The sequence below is a fragment of the Lepidochelys kempii genome, chromosome 4 (assembly GCF_965140285.1).
Source record: "Lepidochelys kempii isolate rLepKem1 chromosome 4, rLepKem1.hap1, whole genome shotgun sequence".
NCBI lineage: Eukaryota > Metazoa > Chordata > Testudines > Cheloniidae > Lepidochelys > Lepidochelys kempii.
In genome coordinates, this window is record NC_136383.1 from 35586474 (window position 1) to 35613497 (window position 27024).

The 27024-nt window shown below is 40.1% G+C and overlaps 1 protein-coding gene across 1 annotated transcript in view; it reads right to left on the bottom strand.

Annotated features, from left to right (window-relative positions):
* Nucleotides 1–27024, bottom strand: part of LOC140910323 (bifunctional heparan sulfate N-deacetylase/N-sulfotransferase 4) — a 159399-nt gene that overhangs the window by 105798 nt on the left and 26577 nt on the right. Inside the window, exon 2 of the mRNA XM_073340978.2 lies at nt 4410–4497. Coding sequence (XP_073197079.1) covers nt 4410–4497 — 88 coding nt within the window. The remainder of the gene's footprint in view (nt 1–4409; nt 4498–27024) is intronic.

Consider the following 27024-nt stretch of genomic DNA (forward strand, 5'->3'; position numbering starts at 1 on the left):
TTCAACACTTTGCAAAACTAAATTACAAAGAAAGTGGTTTGTAGTCATCCTTATTCGCTTTCACTGCAGGTATTAGAAAGATAAGTGTTCAATGTATTATTTTCATTTGTATTTAATCTCTGCAATGTTTTGAAGAATATTTCTGTGCAATGAGTGTATCACTATCTCTTTCTTTTGGTGCTCTACTAATCTATCTATATACTATTATTTGTGGCACAGTACAAGTAGAAGAACACATGCCAAGTACATTATATGACTCTTACTTATGTTGGTGAGAGTTTCTCTTGAGATATACTCCATTCTAATTCTTTTAAAGAAAACAATTGCTTGTTCAAAAGAAAGGTTGGTGGCTGTTATTTCGGTATGCACTCTGGTTAATAAACATGTATTTGTTCATGTTTTATATACTCACACACATATATACAGGCGGGAGACATTGTCAGAGAGGCAGGAGAGGATGGTGATATTAGAAACATGTTTTTGAAAGGGTCTAGCAGTGAGAGAGATGAGAGTCCGGGAGAACATGAGAAAAACACTTTGATAGTCCAAGCGGAAAAGACTCGAGTTTGGTTCAGGGTTTTAGAAGTAGGGATGGAGAGGAGAAAAATAGATATTAGCCATGTTACATAGGACTAGGGTAAGTTTAAATCAGGCATTTAACATAATATAAGTAAGAATGAAGTAAAGTTAGAATATAGGAAGCAATAATATGTGAATATGTAAAATAATTAGAGTAAGATGAACAAAACTTTTTTTTTCACAAAACTCATTTTTTGGACTCAGATTTTCCTGGGGTAGTCTCCTCCTGATGATTAATTTTTTAAATAAAGTTTGAGTACAATATGTCAACCATTTTTTCACTGTGGTAAAAATTTAGAAAGATAACACAATACTTCCTTTTATTAAAAAAAACCAACACACCCTTAAGGCAGAGCTGCAAGAAAACAACAAAAATGGTTGAGGTTTGAAACTTGGTATGGAGACCTACTACCCTTGTATGCCTTTAAAAATAAAATTTTAATTTCATAAAATAATAGAAAGTTATTAAAACTTTTTAATAAATGGAAACTTTTATTAAACTTTTTTTAAAATGGAAAATTGTTGTGTGTATTTAAAAAAAAATGAAAAATTTCAAAGAAAGTGTCTGTCGAAAAACAAAAAGGTTTTGGGTTTTATTTTTTCTAATGAAAAGTCAGAATTTTCTGTAAAATAAATTCCCCATTTTCCAACAGCTGTCGTAATGAGCATTTGAATATTATGAAGTGAAAAGGTGCAGTAGTTTTCATTAAATCAGTAGACATGCATTTTCAGAGAGAAATGTTGTGCATCTGTGCACAGCTAGGTAAGTGCACACTTTTCCCAAACTGGTTTACTGACATTAAATGCTCCAAAATTCTAATGCTACTTTAAGATTTTCTTCAAACATCTCTTGTTTTAGGAGTCTCTTTCAATCTTAAAACTGAAGCCATGTTTGAAGAAAAGTCAGTAGTTTAAAAGTTATGAGCAGTTAATTTGGCAGATCTTGGGAACACTAACTCACATACCCAGATAACGGTATATATATATGCACAGGAAATGCATACTTACTCTGGATTACTAATAGACACTAGCCAACTCTTCCTGGTGTCTTTTTGTCTACAAATGCACAGTTTACTTCTATTAGTAAACTGTGCACTTGTAGACTAAAGGGTACCAGCAAAGGACATCAATTTTCCTATATCACTCAATTGCCTGTTAATAGAAATGCGTGTCAGCATGAAGAATATAAGCAATTAGTGTATATGGTTAGTATATAGCTATCCTAAGTATATGTGGGCACCCAAATTAAGAGGCACAGGTGCAGTACAGGTCAGTGATCTCCTGATTAATTTATATAATTATTTAATTTGCTAACAGGTTCACATGATTATTTCCTTCTTGTAGCTTTCAACTGATCAGAGTTTTGGAAGGACTACAAAATTGTGCATTAAGGAAAAGTCAATAAGGCACAGCAGTTAATGTCCTAATAAAACAGATGTGCATCTTACATTAAAAGCCTCTTTTGGGTAATCAAGCCATGTTTACGGTAATTAAAGAATACCTTTCCATGTTTCATTTATAATGCATTAACAAAGTGTATGTTTGCATGGAGAACACTTGGAAACTAAGTTGATGTGACAAAACAACAATATCACCCCATGAATGAAGTGCTCACTTTAGAACTCACATTCATCACTGAGTACAGACTGCAGCAAGTCTCTTAATGGAGCCAATGGCATGCCTCAACTCATTAAGTAACTTTGTACTATTTTAGTAACCCTTATAAATCTCTGGAGAACACACATACATACACATGAACACATTCTCTCTATGCCAGTTACAAATGAAATATTGATCATATTCAAATCAACTGGGAAGAGAACCTGAAGATTACACATGAAGTAATTTTTAGTGAATTGTGGTGGATTGAGAGGAAACTGAAGATTAACAAAAAGAAATAAACCAAAATTGCAAGTCAGTATTTTGAACTGAAAAAAGCCCCTAATATCACTACTAATATTAATTTGCCATTAATATTCAAAATAAATTTTCTTTTCCCCATTGATTTTTCCCCTTTTGCATTTCTTGCACTTGCTGGGCTGGGCAAACAGCATCTACATGAAGAACTGATGTCTATGGAACTCTATGGTGGGGCATTATTAAACAGCATCCTACTATTCCAAGCACAATATAATGGTCAACTTTTGTTTTACTCACCTTATTATAGATAATACCAGTAAGAAATAGTTATACAAGCAGGTTAAGATGCAGTGGGCAATATACTGACATCCTTATTTAGTCCTCCATACTTGGACAAAACTTCTGATTTCACTGAGAGTTTCCTGAATAAAGACTAAGTAACACCTGACCAAGGACCAATTGGTCCATGATCATGAAGAGCAACATTAGCTACAGCAACTCCCTGCAATTTTTCCTTAATATCACTTTATACCCCAGCGCCTGTCAACTTTCTCTGAAAAGCTTTTCAGTTGGTCTCAAGAGACCTAAATTCTACTCCCAGCTCTGTCACAGCTTTGCTGTATGATCTGCAGCAAATCATTTCATCTTTCTTTTCCTTCACACCCTTTGTCTGGTCTATTTGGTCTGTAAATTTTTCTAGGAAGGGATTGTCTCTCACTATGTGTTTGCACAGTGTCTAGTACAACGGGGCCCTGATTTCAGCTGCGGGAGGTAGGTGTTACAAATAAATTATAAATACAAATAAGTACAAATAAATAATAGTTTTGGCTTCTTTACTCTATTCCTCTCTCAAACTTCTCTCCTCCATACCCTTTTATTTCCCATCCCCCAACATACACAAACTCTAGTTCCTAGCTTTTTAAGCTTATGCCTGTATCCTTTTGCTTCTCCAACTCCAGTCAAGTTTCCCAGCTTCTTTAATATAATGCAACCAACAGTCCCTTTTGCAGTATGGTTGACCTAGTTGGGAAACTATGTATTCTAGAGGTGACACTTCAAACAGGAAAAAAATGCTAGACTTAAAATGGAATACTCTGGAAATTGCCTCAGTTCAAATAAATGATTGAGTGCGTATCCTACTGGTCCTCCCAGTACTGGGTGTCATGTAAGTGATGGTGGGGGAGGAAACAGTGAAGAAGCTGGGCAGTCTGAATGGAGGGACAGGATGGGGCAGGGCAGAAGGGTTACCAAGGTGGTTTAAAAAGGGAGGAAAATTGAGAAAGTGGAAGGGAGAAAAATTGAGGCAGAGAGAAGCGTATGTGAAGGAGACAGGTAAGTGCGCTGAATCAGGCAATGCTAATCTTTCAGAGAAATATTGGGTGGGTAAGAGGAATCTATTGGTTACTCAGAGTTAGTAAGGAAAATATGTTTTATTTCAATTTAAAATTTGTTTTGATGAAGATTTTGGCATAAGAGGACTTTAAAGACAATTACAATTTTTAAAGTTTTCTCCTAATATTATTGCTACAGGGTTGCTTTCTAATCATATTGAGACACGTCACAGTGTGTGTCACATTCAAATATTGCTGCTTCTTAGGAGATTGTGGCACTCATGCTTTTCATTGCACTTGTGATATTGCAAAAAGCCTGGAATGACACCCATGCTGTCCTGTCTTTACAGAATTGTTGTCGGTTAATTTGCTTTCCTTATCACCCTAAGACTGACAGGAAATGCAAAAACACTTCATGTCCTTCAGGGACTGATCAAAAGACTTTTGAAGTCAGTGGGATTCCTTCCATTGCTTCAGTGGGCCTTGGTTCGGACACTAAATACCTGATATGATGGAACACAGCACTTTCCCATTGCTTCTCTGAGTCAGCAATGATAAATAGACAGTGCTAAAAACTAGATTTAAAATCCTGATATCTATTTAATTGTAGCTACCTGAGAGCACAAAGTTCCTTCTTACCTGTGTGGTAAAACTTTCCTGAAAATCCAAGGTTGAAGGTAAAATTTGCAACCTGAGTGCGCAGTAAATTTTGAGTCTCTAGTAATGCCTGAAATAAATAAGAAATTAACATGCATTTAGAAAAATAAATATAAAATTTAGGAATGCTTCATATTAAAATTTGTGTCCACTGATGAGACATAAAATTAAGGTCTTCTTTAAATATGTTCTGTGGTTTGTTGTTGGGATCATTCTTTTTTTCTTTAGTATATTAGTGAATACATTTGGGAATTTAAGAAGGTGAGGGACCAACATCACTGGCAAGAGTACCTAGCTTCGTAATTTAGAGTAACAGAAACAAGCTTTGTAATTTAGAGTAACAGAAACAGGGCAAGATCCTACATTGACTTATACATGTTTTGATGTTTGCAATATTGGAACTCAGGTCTCTAAACATAACAATATACTAACCAACTGAACCACCATGAATGCTAAGTTTATATGTAAAACTTGAATAATGAAATTTGCTAAAACTCAAAATACAATAAAGGTATTGCTTGCCAGCCTGGGCATTAAAGGCTTTTGGTTTCACTTACCTGTAAAAACTTTAAAATTGATGCTTGTAGGCCAAATTTAGCCATGGTATAGCCCAGTGAAGTCAGTAGGGAGTTGTGTCCATTTACCTCATGGCTATGGTTTTTATTATGTTCTTTATTTTTTCTAATAAAATTTTATGCTCCTAAAATGTGCAAGTCTGATTGCACTGGAGACAGAATAGCTTCTGCCATCTACCCCTACTGCCTCATCAGTGTGTCTCAGGTCAATTCTGTGTACAACATCTGTAGAAGTAAAAGAGAAGTCTCTGCGCACTTTTAGCCTTTGACCTCACTGATGAGACTGCCAAGCAGTGATGCTTCCAATAGTAGTTTTTACTACATGAATGTCTCTCCACTTGGGACTCACCAAACATTTAACATCGGTCATACTACAGATACCAGCTGCATAATGCATGTCTCTATTAGCCTGGCCAGTTTTGAATTGATGAAGAGCTCTAATTATCAGCAATCTTTTGAGTCCCTATCATGTTGCTCTTAAGAAATAGTCAAAAGATATATTAACAAAGTTCATCGTAGTCAGATATTTATATTCTTCCACTGTTCAAAGAAAGAGGCAGGCAGTAGCCTACAGGTATTTAAACTCCAGCTAATACCTCTTTTCATGGCATGGACATCTGGTCACTAATCATTAAATTCATCAGTTACAGGAAAATGCTTTGCCCAGTTGTCTCCGTGTTTGAAAGCTAAAAAACATTTCTGACCACCGACTAGCTATGAAACATATATGAAATTAACATGTATCTTAGCAGCTGAAGTCTGTGCTTACGATAATAGACAACTAACTAAATGTACGTGATTTGGGATGTACACTGGGCTTCCACACAACTTAAAAGACAGTCAGCAAGTTTTTATTTTCCTTTATTTTTAAAAGTAAATATATACAGAGTTTTAAGGTAGAGTTAACAAGAAGTTTAAGAACCGTTATCCAAGGAAATAAATTAGTAAGGGGCAATAACAAGTGAAATCTAACTACAGTAAACTGTGTGCCTTAGCACTGAATATTAAGAGATCAGTATTGCCTCCAGCCTAACTAGATTATTTCCTTTTTGTGACCATCATAGTACATCAGTGCTTGATCCACACATTGTAATAGGACACATTATGTTTTATGAGACCAAATACAAAGGGAATTGTGATACAAATATAAGAATTATGTTCCAGTATACTACAATTATAAAATGAAGGTGGTCAGCACTAGAAATACTCATTGGGTCAGAGCTTCAGTGGTTGAAAATTGTTGTAGCTCTATTTAAGTCAACGGAGCTATGCAGAATGCCACCAGTTTAGAATCTGGGCCATTATTTTTAGAAACAGTTTTCCAATATATGCAGTGCTTCTTGCAATTCGGACTGGTGCACTGAGCAAAATCAATGTGGTTTGTCTTTGTGGATGAAAGATGCTGAAGTATTATCAGTTAAAACATGGTATACCAAGGTATCTTATTTTTTCCTTTCCAAACCCCCTTGCAATGTTATTTTGTAAGATCTTATTTCGTAAGATCACAAAAAGAAGAAGAAACATTCCATCCAGGTAAGGTCTCATTAAAAGAGCAGAACAAGGATTAAGTTGTAAATCCTATAAACTACGATCATGTGATTTTTTTTCAGTCTAAAGGGTAAATCTGTCACTCTGTGTTTTTTGCTGGGCAAAAAAGACCTTTTTTTTTTTTTGTCATTTCAGTATAAAGCATGTCACAGATATTCATTTATCTGCAAATTAATTTAATTTTTTATTGTCTCATTGTATGTTAACATTAAAGAGACACCTATTCAGATAGGTGAATCCTTACATTTGACCAAACGTTGTATTGTTTGTAGGTATGGGGAATGTCTTACACAGATCTCAGTATCTATCTAGAAAATAAACAAAAACAAAGATCAATCCTGCCTTGAGAATAATTGAACCCTTTCCCTATTTTTAATAATTACTTTTTTCAATCAAGATTCTCATTGACTCCAGCTGGCTTCAGCAATAATTTTGCTAGGTAAATAATAAACTTTGTTGTGCTTTGTAGACTCAGTCCATAATAATAGGGAGTACAGATCTGCACCACAGCGGGAGAGCAGCAGGTGGCATTCAGAATGCCTCCTGGGTGCACACAGCCTGCTGCATGCCTGCTCTTTTAAGGAATTAAACTTTTTCCACCTGCATAGGGTTGCCAACTTTCTAATTGGACAAAACTGAACACCCTTGCCCCCCTCCTGCCCTTTTCCAAGGCCCTGCCCCCCACTCACTCCATCCCCCCTCCTCTGCCACTTGCTGTACCCCACCCTCAATCACTTGCTCATTTTTCCCGGGCTGGGACAGGGGGTTGGAGTAGAGGAGGGGGTGAGGGCTGTGGCCTGGGTGCAGGCTCTGGGGTGGGGCCAGAAATGAGAGGTTCAGGATGTGGGAGGGGGCTCTGGGTTGGGGCAGGAGTGTGGGTTCTGGATAAGGCCTGGGATGAGGGGTTTGAGGTGTAGGATAGGGCTCCGGGCTGGGGAATGGAGCCGAGGAGTTCGGAGTGTGGGAGGGGGCTCTGGTCTGAGGCAGGGGGTTGGGGTGCGGAAGGGAGTGAGGGCTCCAGGCAGCACTTCCTTTTGGGGACTCCCCTGATGCAGCGACATGTCCCTCGGCTCTTAGGCATCAGAGAGGCCAGGCGGCTCCTCATGCAGGCACCATCCATGTAGCTCCTGTTGTCTGTGGTTCCCGGACAATGGGAGCTACGGAGCTGGCGCTCAGGGTGGGGGCAACATGCAGAGCCCCCGTGGCTGTCCCTCTACAGAGCTAGAGGGACATGTCACTGCTTCCGGGAGCTGCACGGAGCCAGATAGGGAGCCTGCTAATCCCGCACCAACTGGAGTTTTAATGGCCTGGTCAGCACAGTCGAAAACTGGACACCTGGCAACCCAATGCCTGCAAGGAACCATGGTCCACTCTTCCCTGCTCCCTTAATAGCACTGTGTAACTCAGCAGATCAGGAATGGTGCAGTCCCTACATCTCTTGAGAGCAAGGATTGGTCCTTATCAAGGCTTTACAAGAGGGGTAGGCTTCTTATGCCCTCCTCACCCACTGCACAGCCACATAAAGACCATGCAGAATTTGGCCAGGAGGAAGGACAGCAGGAGTTTAAACAATGGGAATTTTACCTGATTCAGAACCAAACCTGGAGTCCTACACAGGACCCTCATTGTAGATCCTCCTCTGAGCAAGATAATTCTCCCCAAACCCTGCTGCTTTGAACTCAGTCATTCTCCACAAGATTATCTATCCATATGAAATCAGGCTGTTTTACTCCCACCTCTACTCTCAGCAGTGTCCCACTGATTTCTGGCTTTCTTCTCAGAGGAGGCATTCCCACCATCAGAGGCTAGAGAAACCTCCCCCTCCTCTGTGGACAAGCTCATCAGGTTCCTGATCTCCCTCACTCAACTTCAAAATCAGCACCTCACTTCTTATATCTGTCATCAGCATTGAGTTCACTATTCACATGTTATGTAGATTCCTTTGCAAACACTTATTTCCCCACTGCTCAGCTGAACACTTCTTCACTTTCCAACAATGTCTGTGAAGCCCCCTCTCCCCAACATCAGTCATTTACATCTGCTTCCTCAATATGCATCCCCTCTATCACCTTCTCTTCTTTACTCCACTCAGGTTCAGCATCTTCTGCTGTCCTTTGCCTTTACTCTGCTCGGCCCCAGCAGATTAGCAGAGAGCCCATATGTAGTAGGACTGTAAGGCTGTGCCCACAACTTCTACACATGTAGAAGTCCATGCTCAGAAAAAAACTGGTCAACTCCTATGGTGCTTAGGTGACTACTCTTCTGTCTTGGGGGCTAGATCCAAAAGAAATTTAGATACTTAACAGCCACTTGATGCACCTAAATCCAAAATTTAGATCCTGCTCTGCTGCCTCTTAAACCTGTAGGTGCCCAAATTTCTTCCAGAAAGCCAGGACCCTAGCTCACCCCTAGGCCCTGGGGGGATTCTCAGGCAGGTATTCCCCCACCTAGCTTGCCTGAGGGGTTCAATCCCACAGATGTTCTCAAAGCATGCCTAACTCACATAGAACACAGTGCCACATCACCCTCCCCCCCACAAGTCATTAGAGCACTCACCTATGATGTGGGAGACATGGGTTCAAATCCCCACACTACCTGATTTGAAACAGAGACTTGAAATGAGGTCTCTGACCTCAGTAACATAACTACTAGATCAGAGGTAGGCAAACTACATCCTGTGGGCCACACCCAGCCCCTGAGCTCCCGGCTGCGGAGGCTAGCCCCCAGCCCCTCCCCCGCAGTCATGTGGGGAATGCTCTGGCCTGCCAGGCAGCGCGGCTTGCGCCTGCCCACCTCCCAGGCTTTCTAATAAGCCAGTCCTGCTGCTCTGAGCGGCATGGTAAAGGGCTGGGGAGGTTGGATAAAGGGCAGGGAATACTGGGGGGCAGTCAAGGGACAGGGAGTGGTTAGATAGGGGGTGGGGTGCGGTGATGGGGGGGTCCAGAGCGGTGGTCAGGGGACAGGGAGCAGGGTGTGGTTAGATGGGGTGGAGGTTCGGGGGGGGCAGTCAGGGTATGGGGAAGAGGGGGCACTGGATTGGCATGGGAGTCCTGGGGGGCCTGTCAGGGGGCGGGGTGTGGATAGGGGTTGGGACAGTCAGGGGATAGGGGGAGGAGGGGTCCCACATGGGGGCAATCAGGGGACAAGGAGTAGGGGGGTTGGATGAGTTGGGGGCTCTGAGGGGGGCAGTCGGGGGCGGAAAGTGGGAGGGAGCAGGGGCCAGGCTGTTTGGGGAGGCACAGCCTTCCCTACCTGGCCCTCCATACTGTTTCGCAACCCTGATGCAGCCCTCAGGCCAAAACGTTTGCCCACGTCAGGGTTCCCTCCCACTCTGAACTCTAGGGTACAGATGTGGGGACCCTCATGAAAGACCCCCTAAGCTTATTTCTACCAGCTTAGGTTTAAAACTTCCCCAAGGCACAAATCCTTTCTTGTCCTTGGATAAGTACTGCTGCCACCAGCAAGTGAGTTAGACAAAGATTCAGGAAAAGGACCACTTGGAGCTCCTGTTTCCCCAAAATATTCTCCCAAGCCCCTTCACCCCCTTTCCTGGGGAGGCTTGAGAATAATCTGCCAACCAGATAGGTAAACAAGGTGAGCACAGACCAGACCCTTGGGTTTTCAGGACACTAAAACCCAATCAGATTCTTAAAAAACAGAACTGTATTATAAAGAAAAAAAGGTAAAAGAAGCACATCTGTAAAATCAGGATGGAAGGTAATTTTACAGGGTAATAAGACTTAAAGCACAGAAGATTCTCCCCTAGGCAAAACTTCAAAGTTACAAAAAACAGGGATAAATCTCCCTCTTAACAAGGGAAAATTCACAAGCTAAAACAAAAGATAATCTAACACATTCCTTGCTATTACTTACTATTTCTGTAATATTATATGTATCATTTTAGTAGGAGCTGGATTACTTGCTTGGTCTCTCTTTGTCTCAGAGAGCACACACACACAGCACAAAAACAAAGCCTTCTCCCCCACCCCAGATTTGAAAGTATCTTCTTTCCCCATTTGTCCTTCTGGTCAGATGCCAACAAGGTTATTGAACTGAGTAACCCCTCACAGGTAAGGGGATTCTGTACCTCTGGCCAAGAGGGATTTTATATTACTGCATACATAAAGGTTGTTACCCTTCCCTTTATATTTATGAGCCCACCCCTGTACTAGATAGATTGCTCTTAATCTCTCCTGTTCAAGATGTTCCAGTTTGTATATAATTCTTAAATGGTCATCAGCAGTGGAACTAGAACCTGGGTCTCCTGGATGAGTGCCTTAACTTCTAGACTGTAAAAATCACTTGCATGCTCTCTCTAGCCTAATGAATATATAAATATATTTCATAAATATATGAATTCATAAATTTTTGAATATTATATATATTCAAAGTGGAACAACTGCAATAGGAGAGACTGAGGGAAATCCACCCCTTGATACTCTAATGGTTAGGGCACTAATGGTTAGGGCACTCCCTTGGAAGAAGCGAAACATAAGTTTAAGTCCCTAGTGAAAATCGGGAAGAGTTAGGATTGGAACCTCTATATCCTAGTTAAGAGCTTTAACCACTGGGACACTAGGCGGGGCCACATATCTCATTGTTCTTGTGAGACAGGGTATTGTTCCTGTGAGTTAGGTATTGCAATGCAGAGGCTAAATCCCCTTTGTGGGTCTAGTCATAGATCGATGGTGGTATCTTTGGCCAGAGTATTTATGGGCCTCTTCATTTTTGCTTATTATGTTACCTTAAAAAAATCCATGTTAGTTCTGAGTAAGGATTGCTGAATGGGGCTATTAGCATAGAATAACTATTTAGATATAGTGACCCACTTAAAAAAACCTGCAGATTCTATGGTAGATTCTAAGGCAGTAATTGAACTAATGTCATTTTTTTCTGAAGTAAATTAAGTGAATCTAATAAAATAATAACTTTCCAAGGAAAGACCCACAAAGCATAATTAAGTTTGGTGAAATGTGCATGACCTCATGCCGGGCTAAGCGCATTTTTTAAAAAAATAATCAAAGTGTTTCTTTTAAATAGGGCACTTAAATTAAGTGGAATCTTTGAAGAATTTTGGGTTTCATTTTAGTACTTGATTGTCAGTAAGTCTACTTCTCTCTATGACATCCATAAGATAAATCTTTTTTTCTTTATATTGCATTTATACTCAGCAGTATTTTACATTAATCCATGTAATTACCTTTTGTATGTTTGAGTTGCTTTGTCTTTATTTTTCATAATTGGTGCATCTATTAAGCAGGAATGATATTTTCCCATAGTGTCTTTGTTAATTACAACTGTATCTTTCATTTGCATAATAAACTTTTTGGGGAAATTTTTGCAGTAACATTTCATGGCTAATAGGAAGCAATTTGCTTTCCTTTATTAAGTACATTAAAACTTCATGCCCTAGACATCATTGACTGTAAACATTTGATACTGCTCAAATTTAATGCACCAAGACATTTTGCTCTGCCGTATTAGCTTTTATTTATGTGCTATGTTCTGGATTGTTAGCTGCTAATGAGACTTCAGCTCTTTTTGTTCTAAGCCCTGAACACGAACCTCATTTTAATGAGTTCATTATTTGCTGTCTTCTGAATGGAAGGCAACACATTTTCCTTTTAATTAAAGGTCAAAACACCTCTGGCTAAGAAAAGTGAAGAGGTTAGCAAATCCTTAGAGAAACTGAAGGAATGGCTTTTTCTGATATCTACTCCAAGGACAGACAGATCAGATTGGGGTGGGAGGTGTTTCTCTGGAGACCAAAGTTCTAACTTTAAGCTAAGTGATAACAACATTAAAACACAGTCTCCCTAATCATTGTAAAAAACAACCCCCCCCAAAAAAAAACAAACTTCCCAAAGTCAGCCAAAGTAATTAAAGAGGCTTTACTCAGAACCCAGATGTCTGCATGGATCAATGCCACTGCTAAAGTATGATCTGCTGTTTGAATGAGGAATGATTTATACATTGCTGAGGACAGGTGCCAGATTAATTGAGCTGCAAAAACCAGTCTCATATTTCTTATCAGTGAAAGTGAGTTGCCATCAATATTTTTGGTGCTGCTTCTAATGAGGCAGAGAACTGTATGGTGTGGTTCGTGAACGTTTTCTTTTTATGAACATTCTATGCATATTCATGTGAAATTAAATGGCAACTTTAGGCAGAATAAGTAATAATACAGGTATTCATTTGTATAGCACTTTGTGTTTAAAATGATGTACAATGATTAGCTATTTAGGGCAAGATTTGCTACCCTAACTCATGTTAAGTAGGATCTTAATTCAGAAGACATTCCACTGGAAACATAAGACTACTTATGAGTAAGGTACTCCTCCTAAGTAAGGGGATCACAATGTGGTCCTTAATTGGTTAACAGAGAAAGAGAGGTAACAGAGGACTGGCTGAGGAAAGTATGGCCTTCTTAACACATTTGTGAAAGGCTCACCCTTTGGTGACAGGATCACAGTCAACCACTGCTGGGTCCCTACTCTGGGAACAAGACAAAGGTTTTTCTTAATCTGTCTCTTTCTTCACATGAGGCAGCACCTGCAGCAGGCTAACCCTGCAACAAGCAAGTCACTGGCAACAAATCAAAACAAAAGCTCATCATCAGGCCTACCTTCCCCTAGTCTCTCAAGCAGCTCCTGAGCCCAGGCAGGCTTCTCTCCTGGAGTGAGAGCTGGATGTCTGCTCTCCCCTCCTGCAAGCCCCCTAGAAAGCTGGGCTGTTCCCTTTTAACCCCTTCCTCCAAGCCTGTCACCTATTGAGTTTGGGGGGGTAGGAGGGAGGGGGGCAGGGCCCACCTGACACCTAATGCAGGTGTAGCAGGGTCAGACTGAGCTCACAGCTGTGATGCTGGGAGTACCTTTGAAGAAGAGTTCTGTGTGGCTTGAAAGCTTGTCTCTCTCAACAACAGAAGTTGGTCCAATAAAAGATATTACCTCACTCACCATGTCTCTTTGAGCTCACAGCAGCTTGTTAACCTTTTCCTGGCCAAAGTGGGATTTGTATGCCACATCACAACAATACCAAAAGATATGGGGGGAAAGAAGGTATTTCTGCCCTCCGAACTATCTCTGATTTGCTACTACCATCCTACAATTTCCACATCATCATCCTAGAAAATGGCCCTTACTTGGAAAAGTGTTCCAATATATGACAAATAAGGGCTAAGTGGCTAAAGATGTGGTACCTTTCATGGCCATATCATGATTTAAAGGTGATATGACAGAGTGTTGCAAACATACAGTAGCCTTCCCAATGCTCAGTGTCATAATTCATGGTGGAGGAGATCCTTGTACAGACTAGCAATTCTATTACCAGTTTCTCTTCCTTTTACATATCTTATCACCCCACATTCACCATCTATTAAATCATGCCTTGTACTTTGTACTTCCATATGTACTTCCAGTTTTCTTATGCCTCCCTTGTTCTCGCTTGCTACCAATATTCTTCCAAAAAAGCTCTCACCTAGTTAGAAGGGTGGTTCTTTAACATCTGCCATTAATGCTTTGCAGTAATATACCACAGAGGTTCCCAAGCTGTGGTCCATGGAATGCTTGCTAGAGGTCTGTGGAATGCTGACTGTCATATAGTGCTGTTTCTCCTCATCCTTAGTAGCCGCTAATTTGCAGAAGAAAGCTAAAAATACAGTAAATTATTTCCCACTGTTTCTTTTCCATGTAAGCAACTTTTGTAGTTGTTACAGGGATGTGCATTGAACATGAAAGGGTGGCCTGTAAGGACAGGAGGTGAATCCTAGTTCCATCCCTCTCTGGTCTATGCAATGGAAAAGCCCAACAACTCCTGATATAGCTCTTTTAATCTTCAAAGCAACGTTAGTCCTCACATCTCTGAAGTACTTAACCAAGTATCAGACTCACAGACAGGAAAATTAAGCAGAGAAATTAAATGGTCTAACACTACAGAAAGAGTCAGTATTTACAGTCCTATGTTTGGACCACTAGGCCTGCTCGCTTTCTTAAAAACAAGGACAATCCATTCTATTTTAGCTGTAAAGGTCCTCGCAAAAACAGACAAGGGGTTAGATCCTGACCCCACTGAAGTCAGTGGGAGTTTTATCATTTATTTCAATGGGCCCACTTGAGAAAGACAACATGAATGTAATACAATGCTTCATTCCCTCCTGCTGGCAGGAATACTTGGTTCAGCCTATTACCATTTTGATCATAAAACATCCCCTACAGTATTGTCTACCAGATGGACATGGATCAGTTTGGCCAGAAAATTTAAATTCCATCCCTTCTCGCTCATGATGCTGTACTTTGGGACAACCTGTTGTTGAAAATTGACAAGAAACCATTAAGGTGGAGAGAGTGCCTCCATAGACAGAAATTTGGCTCATCAACATGGCTGACCTGGCAGCTAAAGATCGTGGTAATGCTTCAGAAAGGTGGACCTCAGACAAATTAGAAAAGATTTTGTCTGGCTTTTTAGAAATCTTTGATTAATTCCTAGCAGAGGAAAACTGAGATGTCACTCTCCTTTTCCCCCTCTGCCCTCTCCACCCCCTCCTCGATACATTCCTTTCCTTTTCCTTTCTTCACATTTCTTTGCTTTTTGTTCTTTTGTCATTTTCTAATCTCCCCTTATTTTGGTTAAAAAAATTAAATACAATATAAATAAAAAGAAACTTTTTGACACCATCATGTATAGATTGGCTTGGAGCCAATATCATATTATTGAGTTATGAGCCAGATTTTTAAAGGTATTTAGGCATCTGTAGATAGGTGCCTAGTGGGATTTTCAAAAGTGCTTAAATAGTTAGGTGCCTATATGGCATTGAAATCAATCAGCATCTTTAATCTCCTCTATATCTTTGAAAATTTGGCCCTTTGCAACAATTGCACAATTGGAAAACCCACCCTATATCCTAGAATCAACAAGATTTTGTCTTTTTCCATAAAACTGAGTTTGAATGCACATCATCTGTTTTTATTCTCATGTTTATGCCAAAACAGTCATTGATGATTTAATATCTCTTATTATATAATGACATAAGTAATTTTCCAAGAATACAATGCAGTGAAGTAAAACTCTTCCATACAAGCAGCTGTTGCGAAGAATAATAAAACAGATGAGTCACAATAAAAAAAATGGTGATCACCAAAAATCATGGCAGGAAAGAAGGGTGACATTATTCCGGGGTGGAGGTAGGAGGAGGAGGAAATTGAGCACTGGGGCAACTCCGATTGTTCTCTAGGCAAATGACCAGAAGGCATTTCATGACTAGGAAGGCAGGCCAAATTTTACACTGATTTATAGACTTATGCAATAGATCATTATGTTCTTTAATATCATGAACACCCAAGGAATCTTGCAAATATAGAGGAAATGATATCTAAGGCAATGGAAAAGTATTTTAAGACCCACCACTGGAAATACATCAGTAAACATATTGAAATATGGAATTAATGAAGTTGCTTGGATGCAACTTGGGTCAGAATGTGGCTTTATGTACACCCAGGGAACACTGAAGTAACATTAGCTGTTATCAAAGTCAAAAATGGACTATCTTAAGGATGACACTACGTGAGTATGATGTGAACTGTGTACAGTATGTGCAAAACTTAATATAAAATAACAAATAATTTTAAGTGTAATATAATGAAAGCCTCTAAGACTTATGAGAAGTTCAGAATTTTATATTCTAAGGTAAGCAACCTAGATACTTATGCTGATGATCTGTCTACAGGATATTAAATTGGTTCCTGCCTGCATCACGATCTTCAGAATAATGTCTAATCTCCTCTATTTGTCATTCCACTTGTCTCCTTCTTGTACTTGTGCTTTTGTTCCCATTCTTTGTGCTACTCCTAACTCTTGGAAATCCTCTTTTGAGAGCACTAAGTTCCTCATTCTTTTCCTTTGAGTCTCCTCTGGGGGAACATGGATCAACATTCTCATCGTGCTCCCTGTCAATACCCGGCCTGGTCCGGGGAATCTAATGATCCAACCAGCGGACCAGATTCAGTGATGTAAATCCTGGTCTTGTGCCACCTGAGGCACATTGTGCCTATGCTAAGAAATCCCCCTCTCTAAACCTGGCTATTTTAATCAGCTTTCTGCTGCTGGTTTCTATTTGAGTGTCACCTCTTCTTTTTCTTCAGTCTAATTTAAATTATCAACCAACTGCACACCACAACTTCAAATCTACCAAGACAGAACTGATAAACTTCAAGCCTCACTTTGCCCTTCATTACAGGGTGCACTTCCTATGAAGCTGCATCGGTGTAAATGAGGACAGGATTCACCCCTCATACTCAATTATATAACATCAGTAATTCTCTTTATTTGTTGTGACCCTTTCCATTCCCTCTTTATTCCTTCTTTCATCTGTTGTCATTACAGATTGTTTTTGTCTAGTTTTAGGATATCTTCTTCTGAGGTGATGTACACTCTCAACTCCCACTTTATGTTCTGGCTCTACACTTCCATTTAAATCAATGGGAACTGAGGATAATTTGCATCTCAAAATGCACAGCGCCTTGCAGTACTGGGCCCTTTGGACCTGTTCTAAAGTCAATGGAAGTTTGTCTACTGATGTCAAAGGACCAGGTTCCTAGATTTTAATCTGGGATTGTATCTTTTCTATTTTTATTATTACTTTAAGATGCTATGATAATCTACAGTGCCATATAAATAATGCATAGTTAATTTTAGGGATTCTGATGATACCAAACATAGACAGCCTGTTCGCAGGTCTATATTTTATTATATATATTGACTCCAAGCTTGACTATCTACTTCAGTCTGCTCAGCATTGTCCTTACTGTGAGGTCCAACAGGAATGTCCATTTACCATACAAATAAATGAGTAATATTTTGTCCACATGTGTAATAAATGTATTACAAATAGAAGAATTTATTTTTCTTGAGTGGAATCTCCAGTTTAGAACTACTTGTGCTGCTATTTTGTAACTCCTAGACTCAGAAAATTGTCAGAAGTCTAACTGCACATAATTCAGTAGACAGGAGTGCGGCCGTTCCAGGAAAGGTTTGACCATTTTCAACAGAGTGGGATGAATGAGGTAATATGGCTCCAAATGCATCAACTACTCATGAGTTATTGACTAATAGTATTGCTATACAGTTCTGAACACGGAATTTCATTAAGTTGTTGATACTATGATAGTGATAATGCATCTTAAACAATTGCATGACCTGGTGCAAAACTTAACCACCTAGTCAATAAGGATAGTAAACAGCGGCTATTTTTCTCAGTGAAGAAGCAGTCTCTCTCAATTAGCATGAACACTGGAATTCAGATTTAACCACCCAGTCTGATTAACCTTGTCGTAAGCTTTAGTAACTAGAGGCTCAAATCCAAGCAGAGCTACAATATGATTAACAGGGAGACATATACTGACAATAAACAATTGTTAGGTGAAAAATATAGAGAGGAAAATATGCTGTTTTTATTTCAACAGGAAGCTAATTCAAAGGTTCAAGTCAGTTCAATCTCTCTCTCTCTCTCTTTGCTTTCATTATAAGTCACCCAAGAAGATCTTACAAGGTTAAAGTAGACTTCACAGCCTGGACCCAAACTGAGTAGTCAATGGGCCTGTCCCTTATTCCACCACAGCAGAGATAAAGCTAACATTCAGTGAACTGCAAGTAAGCAACAACTGTCTGTAGTAAAATGTTGTAATGTGTGTAAGAAATCTACAGGCTAGTTTTCAAACTACTGGCCTTCAATATAAAGGAGATTGCTAATTTAAAGTGATTTGAAAAATACTAATACAGATCCAAGTTCTGTTGAATATACATTTACACCAGTCAAAGTAAGCTGAATTCAATAAAATTGGACGGTAAAACAGAGCAGAATCTGGCCCACGGCATTTATTTTCTAGTTAAGCATGAGTATCCCACATTGACACTAACGGGAGTTACAGCAAACCTCTGGGGTGGATAAACCCTTAAGGCATTAATCTTGCTACAGAACAGGGTCATTTGCACTGCAATGACCTCAAACAGCTGTGATGTAGTGGTTCATTGCACTTTCAACAGTGCAGTCAAGGGTCTTATGGAATGTCCATTATCAATCCATATTTTCTGACGTTTATATAGCTTCAGGGGAAAAAAAGGAATACCAAACAAACTCCTTTCAGGCTTAAGCTAGGTATAAATAAGGTTGACAGTCTGGGAGGGAAAAAACACCAAATTATTTTGCTCTTCAGAAAAGAAAACTTGACAGATGTACTGTCTTCGAGCTCCTGCCACTTTTGCCATGTTTTTACAGTGACAGGAAAAACAACAATTCCAATATAATAGCTATATTCTCATCTTTTGAATAAGGTTTTAATGGCTGGGTTAAGAGTTCACCATTCTGCATGGTGTCTACCGGCATTTTCTTCTTTTATTGTAACTGACCACATTGGATAACAATGACGAATATATCTGACTTTCCAATTATTATTTGTTTAGTTGCTAGTTGCAACAATATGCTTGTCTCCACACAAGATAGACAATGAACAAAGATTTTACCATCTGAAATATTGGCAAACTGGCAACATTCCCATCTGAATTGCAACCTCTCCTGTCCTCACTCAAAGCAGGGGGCTGTTTTTCTCAGACTTAGATATGAATGTGATCTTGGATTCCAAATTCCACCTTTAAATTTGAGAATGTTCCATTTCTCAGGATTTTGGTGGTGGCCTGTTACTAATCTGGTTTTCTCTTATATTTATTTTTGGCTAAATTATGACATTTAATAACAGTCCATAGAAAGGGATGGTAAAAACCTCTAGCACCTCAGAACAGGCAGTGAGAGTCATTCTGCTCCAGGAAGGCAGAAAGCCTTTTGCAGCTTCCAGCTGTGCAGATGACTACATACATCTGGGAGGAGGAAGAGTTGCAGTTTGCTTCTTCTTTGTGGCTGGCTGACTCTATTGGGCCTTGCATGAGGGGACAGAACCACAGCTCTACCTCCTGCCTATTCCTCTTACTCCCTTTTGGACACTGAGAGTTTCCAGGAGAGTAGAGATCAGTCCCTGTGCCGCCAGAGTACCAGGACTGCAGATCTGCCTGGCCCTTATGCAGGCATGCAAAGGAGAGAGAGATTCCTTACACAATTTCTGATATCCACTCTGGGATTCTATGTAAGGGCTAGGCAGAATCTGGCTACCTGCAATCATGTTGATCCCCAGCACCAGTGCTGTCTGAAATTCAGAGGTAGAATAGTCATTTAAATTAGATCATAGAATCATAGAATATCAGGGTTGGAAGGGAACTCAGGAGGTCATCTAGTCCAACCCCCTGCTCAAAGAAGGACCAATCCCCAATTAAATCATCCCAGCCAGGGCTTTGTCAAGCCTGACCTTAAAAACTTCTAAGGAAGGAGATTCCACCACCTCCCTAGGTAACGCGTTCCAGTGTTTCACCACCCTCCTAGTGAAAAAGTTTTTCCTAATATCCAGCCTAAATCTCCCCCACTGCAACTTGAGACCATTACTCCTTGTTCTGTCATCTGCTACCACTGAGAACGGTCTAGAGCCATCCTCTTTGGAACCTCCTTTCAGGTAGTTGAAAGCAGCTATTAAATCCCCCCTCATCCTTCTCTTCCATAGACTAAACATCCCCAGTTCCCTCAGCCTCTCCTCATAAGTCATGTGTTCCAGTCCCCTAATCATTTTTGTTGCCCTCCGCTGGCCTCTTTCCAATTTTTCCACATCCTTCTTGTAATGTGGGGCCCAAAACTGGACACAGTACTCCAGATGAGGCCTCACCAATGTCGAATAGAGGGGAACGATCACGTCCCTCGATCTGCTGGCAATGCCCCTACTTATACATCCCAAAATGCCATTGGCCTTCTTGTAACCCCTAGGTCCTTTTCTGCAGAACTGCTGCCTAGCCATTCGGTCCCTAGTCTGTAACGGTACATTGGATTCTTCTGTCCTAAGTGCAGGACTCTGCACTTGTCCTTGCTGAACCTCATCAGATTTCTTTTGGCCCAATCCTCCAATTTGTCTAGGTCCCTCTGTATCCTATCCCTACCCTCCAGCGTACCTACCTCCCCTCCCAGTTTAGTGTCATCTGCAAATTTGCTGAGGGTGCAATCCACACCATCCTCCAGATCATTTATGAAGATATGGAATAAAACCGGCCCCAGGACCGACCCTTGGGGCACTCCACTTGATACCGGCTGCCAACTAGACATGGAGCCATTGATCACTACCCGTTGAGCCCGACAATCTAGCCAACTTTCTACCCACCTTGTAGTGCATCCATCCAGCCCATACTTCTTTAACTTGCTGACAAGAATACTGTGGGAGACCATGTCAAAAGCTTTGCTAAAGTCAAGGAACAACACGTCCACTGCTTTCCCTTCATCCACAGAACCAGTTATCTCGATCAATCATGTCAGATTAAAAAAAATATCTGAACTAAAAGCATGCCTCAAAACTCAAAGGGACATTGACAAGATTAAAACTGTGTACTAATAAAAACAGCTACACCTCTCTCTCTATTTTAAGGATTTGTATCGGCGCCCATCTCCATGCTGTGTGTCACTAATATTAATATTATAATTTAGAGTTTGATATATATTATTTCTTTTTCAGCATACTTATCTCAAATTTCTGAACTCCTACCAACAATCTCAAATTTATACTTAAAATTTACTGCTTATAAACTGATGTATATGCCCTGTGGCAGCATTAGGTATTTTAAACAGCAGTTTCTCAGTAATAAAAACTGAGCTTGAAGCACAGAAGATATATTCAAAATGCGGGCCTGTCCTTCAGTTTTCAGAATGGACTTATATATACTATGAAACACACAACTAATGGCTCACCTGAGGATGTCTCCATACATTTAAATTAGGGGGTGCTTAAATTTTTTGTCTGGAAGAGATAACGGAATCTGCAACAGATATTACATGTTAAAGGAAGGGGATGCCTGCAACATCCAAAGGCAAAAGGACAGAGTGGAGCATGATCTTTCCATTTGTTTGATTTTTTTGATAAAAAGTTATTTTTTAAAAGCAAGTTTTCAGTATGCCACCTCTTGCAATTTTATTCTCTCTTGTTGAATTTGGGTGTTCTTCTTAAAGCCCCAAGCCCTGGGCTCAAGCAATTACATGAAAATCTCTGCTTTCATTAAACTCAAGCCATTTATGCTGAGAGCTAGATCCTACACGCAAATTTCCAGGCCCTGGCCCTAACACTGGAATCCTAGGTGTTCTGTTGGCATGGCAAGACTTGACATGATGGTCTTGCTCTCTCTGCACAATTTAGAAGCCCTGGAGCTAAAGTAAATGGTCCATGGAGAAGCATTAACTTCAGCTGTGTTTTGATGAAGAGATTTTCTTGGAAGCATGCAATTCCGAATATCTGCTTCCTCTAGCCAGCAGCACAGGTCTATAGGCTATGCATTTTTTGTTTCTGCAGAGGAGCTTCCAGAAGCTCTGGGAAAAGGGGAAATATGCCAGATAGAATGGGAAGGGCAAGTGATTGCTAATTTTGCCCATTTGTGTCAGCATGGTATGCAGAAGAGGAGATCATCTATCCCAACAGGTGAAGTGATCACAATTTTTCATTTTTGCACTGAAATTAAGAATACATCTGACAACATTACCATCTAGTAATTTTCTATCTTTTTATGAGTACATGACAATATGCTTTAAAATCAGTAAAATATTTGCATTTTCTTGGCTTTGTACAACATGGACTATTGTTTTCTCTTATATTATAAATAATATAATCATATCACACGGAATCTCCTTTGCACTACCTTCTTATATCTTGTTTCTATTCTATAATGTTTCTAGTTTACAGAAACCAAAATTATATGTAGGTCCTCTTTGTCTTCAGCTGATTTCAGTTAGACATCTGGCTGCAGTCTGTAAAGTGTAATGCAGTGTGGGAACTGCAATCTCTACAATTGGACCATCTCCCATCAGTTTGTTCCGACACAATATTTTTCATTGATGTCCTTTCACAGAAAGCAAACTCACTGAGCAGACTCTTCTCTGTTGCGGTAATCCATGCAACAGCTTCCTCTGGAATCCCATACTGTAGTAGGCCATTCTGAGAGTTGTAGTTGTCAAAGTCTTGATGACAAGAAGCTCTGCCATGACAATTGTTTTTGATGCAGTGCTAGCCTTATGTATATTTGAGGATGTGTAAGAATAGTCTAGAGTGGCATCAGTTTCTTCATTTCTCCTTTCTTCCCTCCATAAGGCTGTCTTGCAGTACTTAAGGAAGCTTACCTGAATGTCATGATCCATGAGTGCACTGCACTTCCTGAGGTTCACAATACAAGGAAAATACACGCAGTTTGTACTATGCCCTTTGGTCTCTCATCAGCTTCCAGACTCTTCTTCAAATTAATGGTAATCTTGAGAGCCAAGCTATGGGGAGGAGGAAATTAAATCTATCACTGCCTAGATGACTTGCTGATGCAAGCTTCATAGTTCTTGGAGATGGCCATTCATACCTCACAGGCAATCCAGCTGCTTGGAAACCCTGGTCTCATTATCAACACAAAAGAAGAAATCACTCATCATTCCCCAATGCTTCAAAGGAGAACAGTGACTTGACAAGAAGAAAAATTCCCAAAGATGCAGATCAAGATCTTGTGGTCTCCATCAGTCAGAGCTACAACTGCTAGGTATGACAAAATCAACAGGCCATATTCCACTTTCATGTGCAATTCTTCTTTCTTTCTTTCTCACAGAGGAGAAAGCTTATGCCCAAATAAATGTGTTAGTCTCTAAGGTGCCACAAGGACTCCTCGTTATTTTTGCTGAACTCTAGTGATATCCTTACTCTATCCACCACTCTCCCAGATGGTGGACTTCATGGGAAAGCGTGCTCTGTAAGAGGGTGTAACATCCTCTCCTATCTTCCTCAGCACGCACAGACTGGTTGGACACACTTTGCTTGTGAACGCTATGAGCAGTTCATTTAAAATGTTCCCTTGTCACCTTTACAGCATTGTGCAGTGCTTTATCTACAATACTGTATAATTTCCCAGCCCCTTAGACCAAGGACAGGAGAGGGAGGAGACCTCTCCCTCCATGATCTCTCTTTGCTCTGGCTATCAAAGTCAAGCCGGCAGGCTTCCTCTCCCACTTCTGCTTTGTTCCTGTGTCCTTTTCTACTTTCTGGGATAATGAGTCAATTAGCCTTATTGCACTCTCCAGCATATCCACGATCTGTCAGTTAGACATAGCTATCATGGTTAGGTTTAGTCCAAGACAACTAACTGGAGTTGCTGGACTAGAGTGCTGGTTCACCGGCTACTGCCCCGCACTCTGTCACCCTCTCCAATAAACTGCTAGCCAGATCCTCAGTCAAATCAGAGTGTCATGACTACTAAATTAACCGGTGGAATGGTTCAAATGGAAATATTCTACTTGAAAAACAAATGGTTTAAGCAAACACAAGAACAATCTGGCATGTACAAAGGCCAGAGAAAATGCCATCAGATCACAGAAGAATCATCAAGGAGCATTAACAAACCTCTAAACAATTCAGTATTACAATGTGTGACCTAAGAATCCTTCAATGCCAACTGACAAAGGGGTTACAAGAATATCTTGATTCTGGTATGTACATTCTGGTTCACCAAAGAATGCTGTGTGAGGTCTTAAAATCCAGCATTACCATGGTCGTTGTTATTATGGTGAAATATATATAGAAATACTATGTAAGGATTTATGCGTGTATACTGAAATACACTCTTAGAGTCTGTATCACAGCAGAGGTAGAGAAACAGGTCTCCTGTCAAACAAAGGACGTTTATTCACCTGTCTCCCTGTTGAGATGTAAATTAAGCATTGTAAACTAACACAGTGCATGCATATTTACATACAAAGTCAGCGGAGAGCTATGAAGTCAACAGGAAGGCACTAACAGGTATAGAAACACAGTGGGCGAAGAGAACCTTATCCTGAGATACACTTCAAAGATTTACTGAACTATATTTGGGTAATAAACACCTTGTCATCCTTCATTTAGGAAGTGAATAGGAGTTTATTTCCACTGATGAAAATGGAATCACAATTAGCTATGGTTGGAAACACTGCAAATGATTTTGGGTCAGATAAGATTTCTTTAGACAGGTTAGCCTGTTAAGTTTAGTCTTTAGAAAGTGTGTTATGATTTTGTTTTATATGTTACCTTTTGTTTCCATTATCCTTACTCACTGTCTTTTGAATCTTTGGTCATAAACATATTGATGTTTCGACTATAAATATATCTATGTGTTGTGGTATTAAGCCTGATGATGATCCTGAGTTGAAACATACAAGCTGGTGCGTACACTGTTCCTTTGGGGAAAGTAGACCTTATATTTCTGTGAGTTTTCAGTAGAAAAGGGGCCGGACACTATAGAGGAATGTTTCAAAGGGACGCAGGACTGGGGTGCACCTATTGTTAACCTGCAAGGTAAAGTAAGGGCAGGCACATTCCAGAGGAGGGTGCTTGCATGGTTAACAGGCTGGTGGTGTCAGGCAGCTGGCATCCAGTTAACCACAACCAAGTTTCTCTCACATTGAGTGCGATAAGGTGACTCATAGTCCTGGTACCATGAGAACAGTTACACAACTCCTAAGTCCTTTGTGGATCTAGCCATAAGTACCTAAATGAGGATTGACCTAGCATATAAATGCCATAACATGATCCAATGGCTCGAAAATATGCTGTACCCCAACCATAAATTATAGGCTTGATGCAAGAATTATTGACTGAAAAATCTATATTCTGCATTATGCAAGAAATCAGACCAAATGATCATAACATTTCTTCTGGCCTAAAATGTATGACTGTATGGACCTCACAGAACATGGTTCCTACAAACTAGCAAAGATTCCAGATGTAGAGTATGACAATCCTCTCCATCAGCCTCCATGGTATGATTCCCATATTTACAAAGGCTAAATATGCTAGCCTGGTACCTGAAAGCTGAATCACCAAAGATTCAGTAATTCCAAGTATATTTTCTTCTTCAGAGGATAGAATTGAATTTGGAGGACCTATATAGTCTGGTGTAAAAGATAACACACTGTTCCTCTTTATTTACCTGATACAGATACTCTCAAGCTTCTTGTGTTCGGGTTTCACAAAGGACTGAGCCACAGTTATCCAGGACCAGGTATCTGTGACAGGATCCTTTCTCACTGAACATATGGAAGAAAACTTTCTGTTATATCCTCACATGTCCCCTTTTCTTAAAACTGTCTCTAGCAGGCTACGTCTACACTTGGAGGTAGGGTGTGATTCCCAGCTCCAGGAGAGACAGTCATGCTAGCACTCCTTTAAGTAGCAGGCTAAAAATAGCAGTGTAGGCTCAATTGCAGAGGCAGTGCCAAATGGCAGCATAGGCTAGCTGCCCCAAGTATGTACCCATGGGGTCTGAGTAGGCTCATGCTCAGAGCAGCTAGCCCATGCTGCCATTCACTGCTGCCTGTGTTACTGTGACCTCACTAGTATTTTTAGTGTTCTAGCTCAATGAGAGCTAGCATTAGTATGTCTGTGCCAGATGGGAATTGTACCTCCAGGTCTACGTGTAGATGTAGCCTCAGTTTCATCCACCAAATAAGCATCCCATTGAAAAATGTTTTGTAAATGTCACGCTAGAAGCAATGGCTAAAACACCACCCATATCTCTGTCTGAGCTGTCACTTTGCTTCTAAGACTCTGCATGAATTCATATGGGATAGGAGGGTAAATTAATTTAGTGTTTCATCTACTAAGGGATCTCAATTTAAATACTTCCTGGGCACATTGTTTTCAGATATTGCCTGGATTTTGTAACTAAGATTAAAATATAATTCTAATTGAGCTAATTCACTTCCTTACCCTCCTTCTGCACAAAATTTAGAAATTCCCTTAAATGTTAGTTCTATAGCTTATGAGTTTTACAAGCCTTGGGAAAACCTATCAGGCATACTCAAACATGGTGAAAGACTCATGTCCTCTTAATAATCTTCAGACAAATAAGACAAGCTTGAAGTCATCTAATACTTCCATCTCCAGCTGGAATAAATAAATGATATTTCTTCCATCAAAACTCCACCTGATGGTGTAACAGCTCATTCTATAAAATCTATTGTGATGTCCTGGTTAAAAAGAAATACAGCTTGATCTCAAAATATAGGTTAAGCAGCCACTGATTTTCAGAACATCTATTTACCCATCACTATAAAACTGATGCCTTGTCACTTGCAGGTGAAGCCTTTGGTCACAAGCTTCCCTGTTGTGTCCTTAACCTGAGATTTCAACAAATGAATAAATACAAACTTTTCAGAAGAGGGTTTTTTTGTCCTTAGCAAATTAATTACTAGTGCATAATTTTTCACAGAAAAGTGGCCAAGATAGTTAGTTTGCCTGATCCAAAGCTCTAACATCAATGGAAGTCAGGCCCTTAGTGAAGTAAATCCGCCTAAGTAATTATCATGATGATGTTCTTCCATCTAAAGTCAGCAGGGGGTTTCTGAAAGT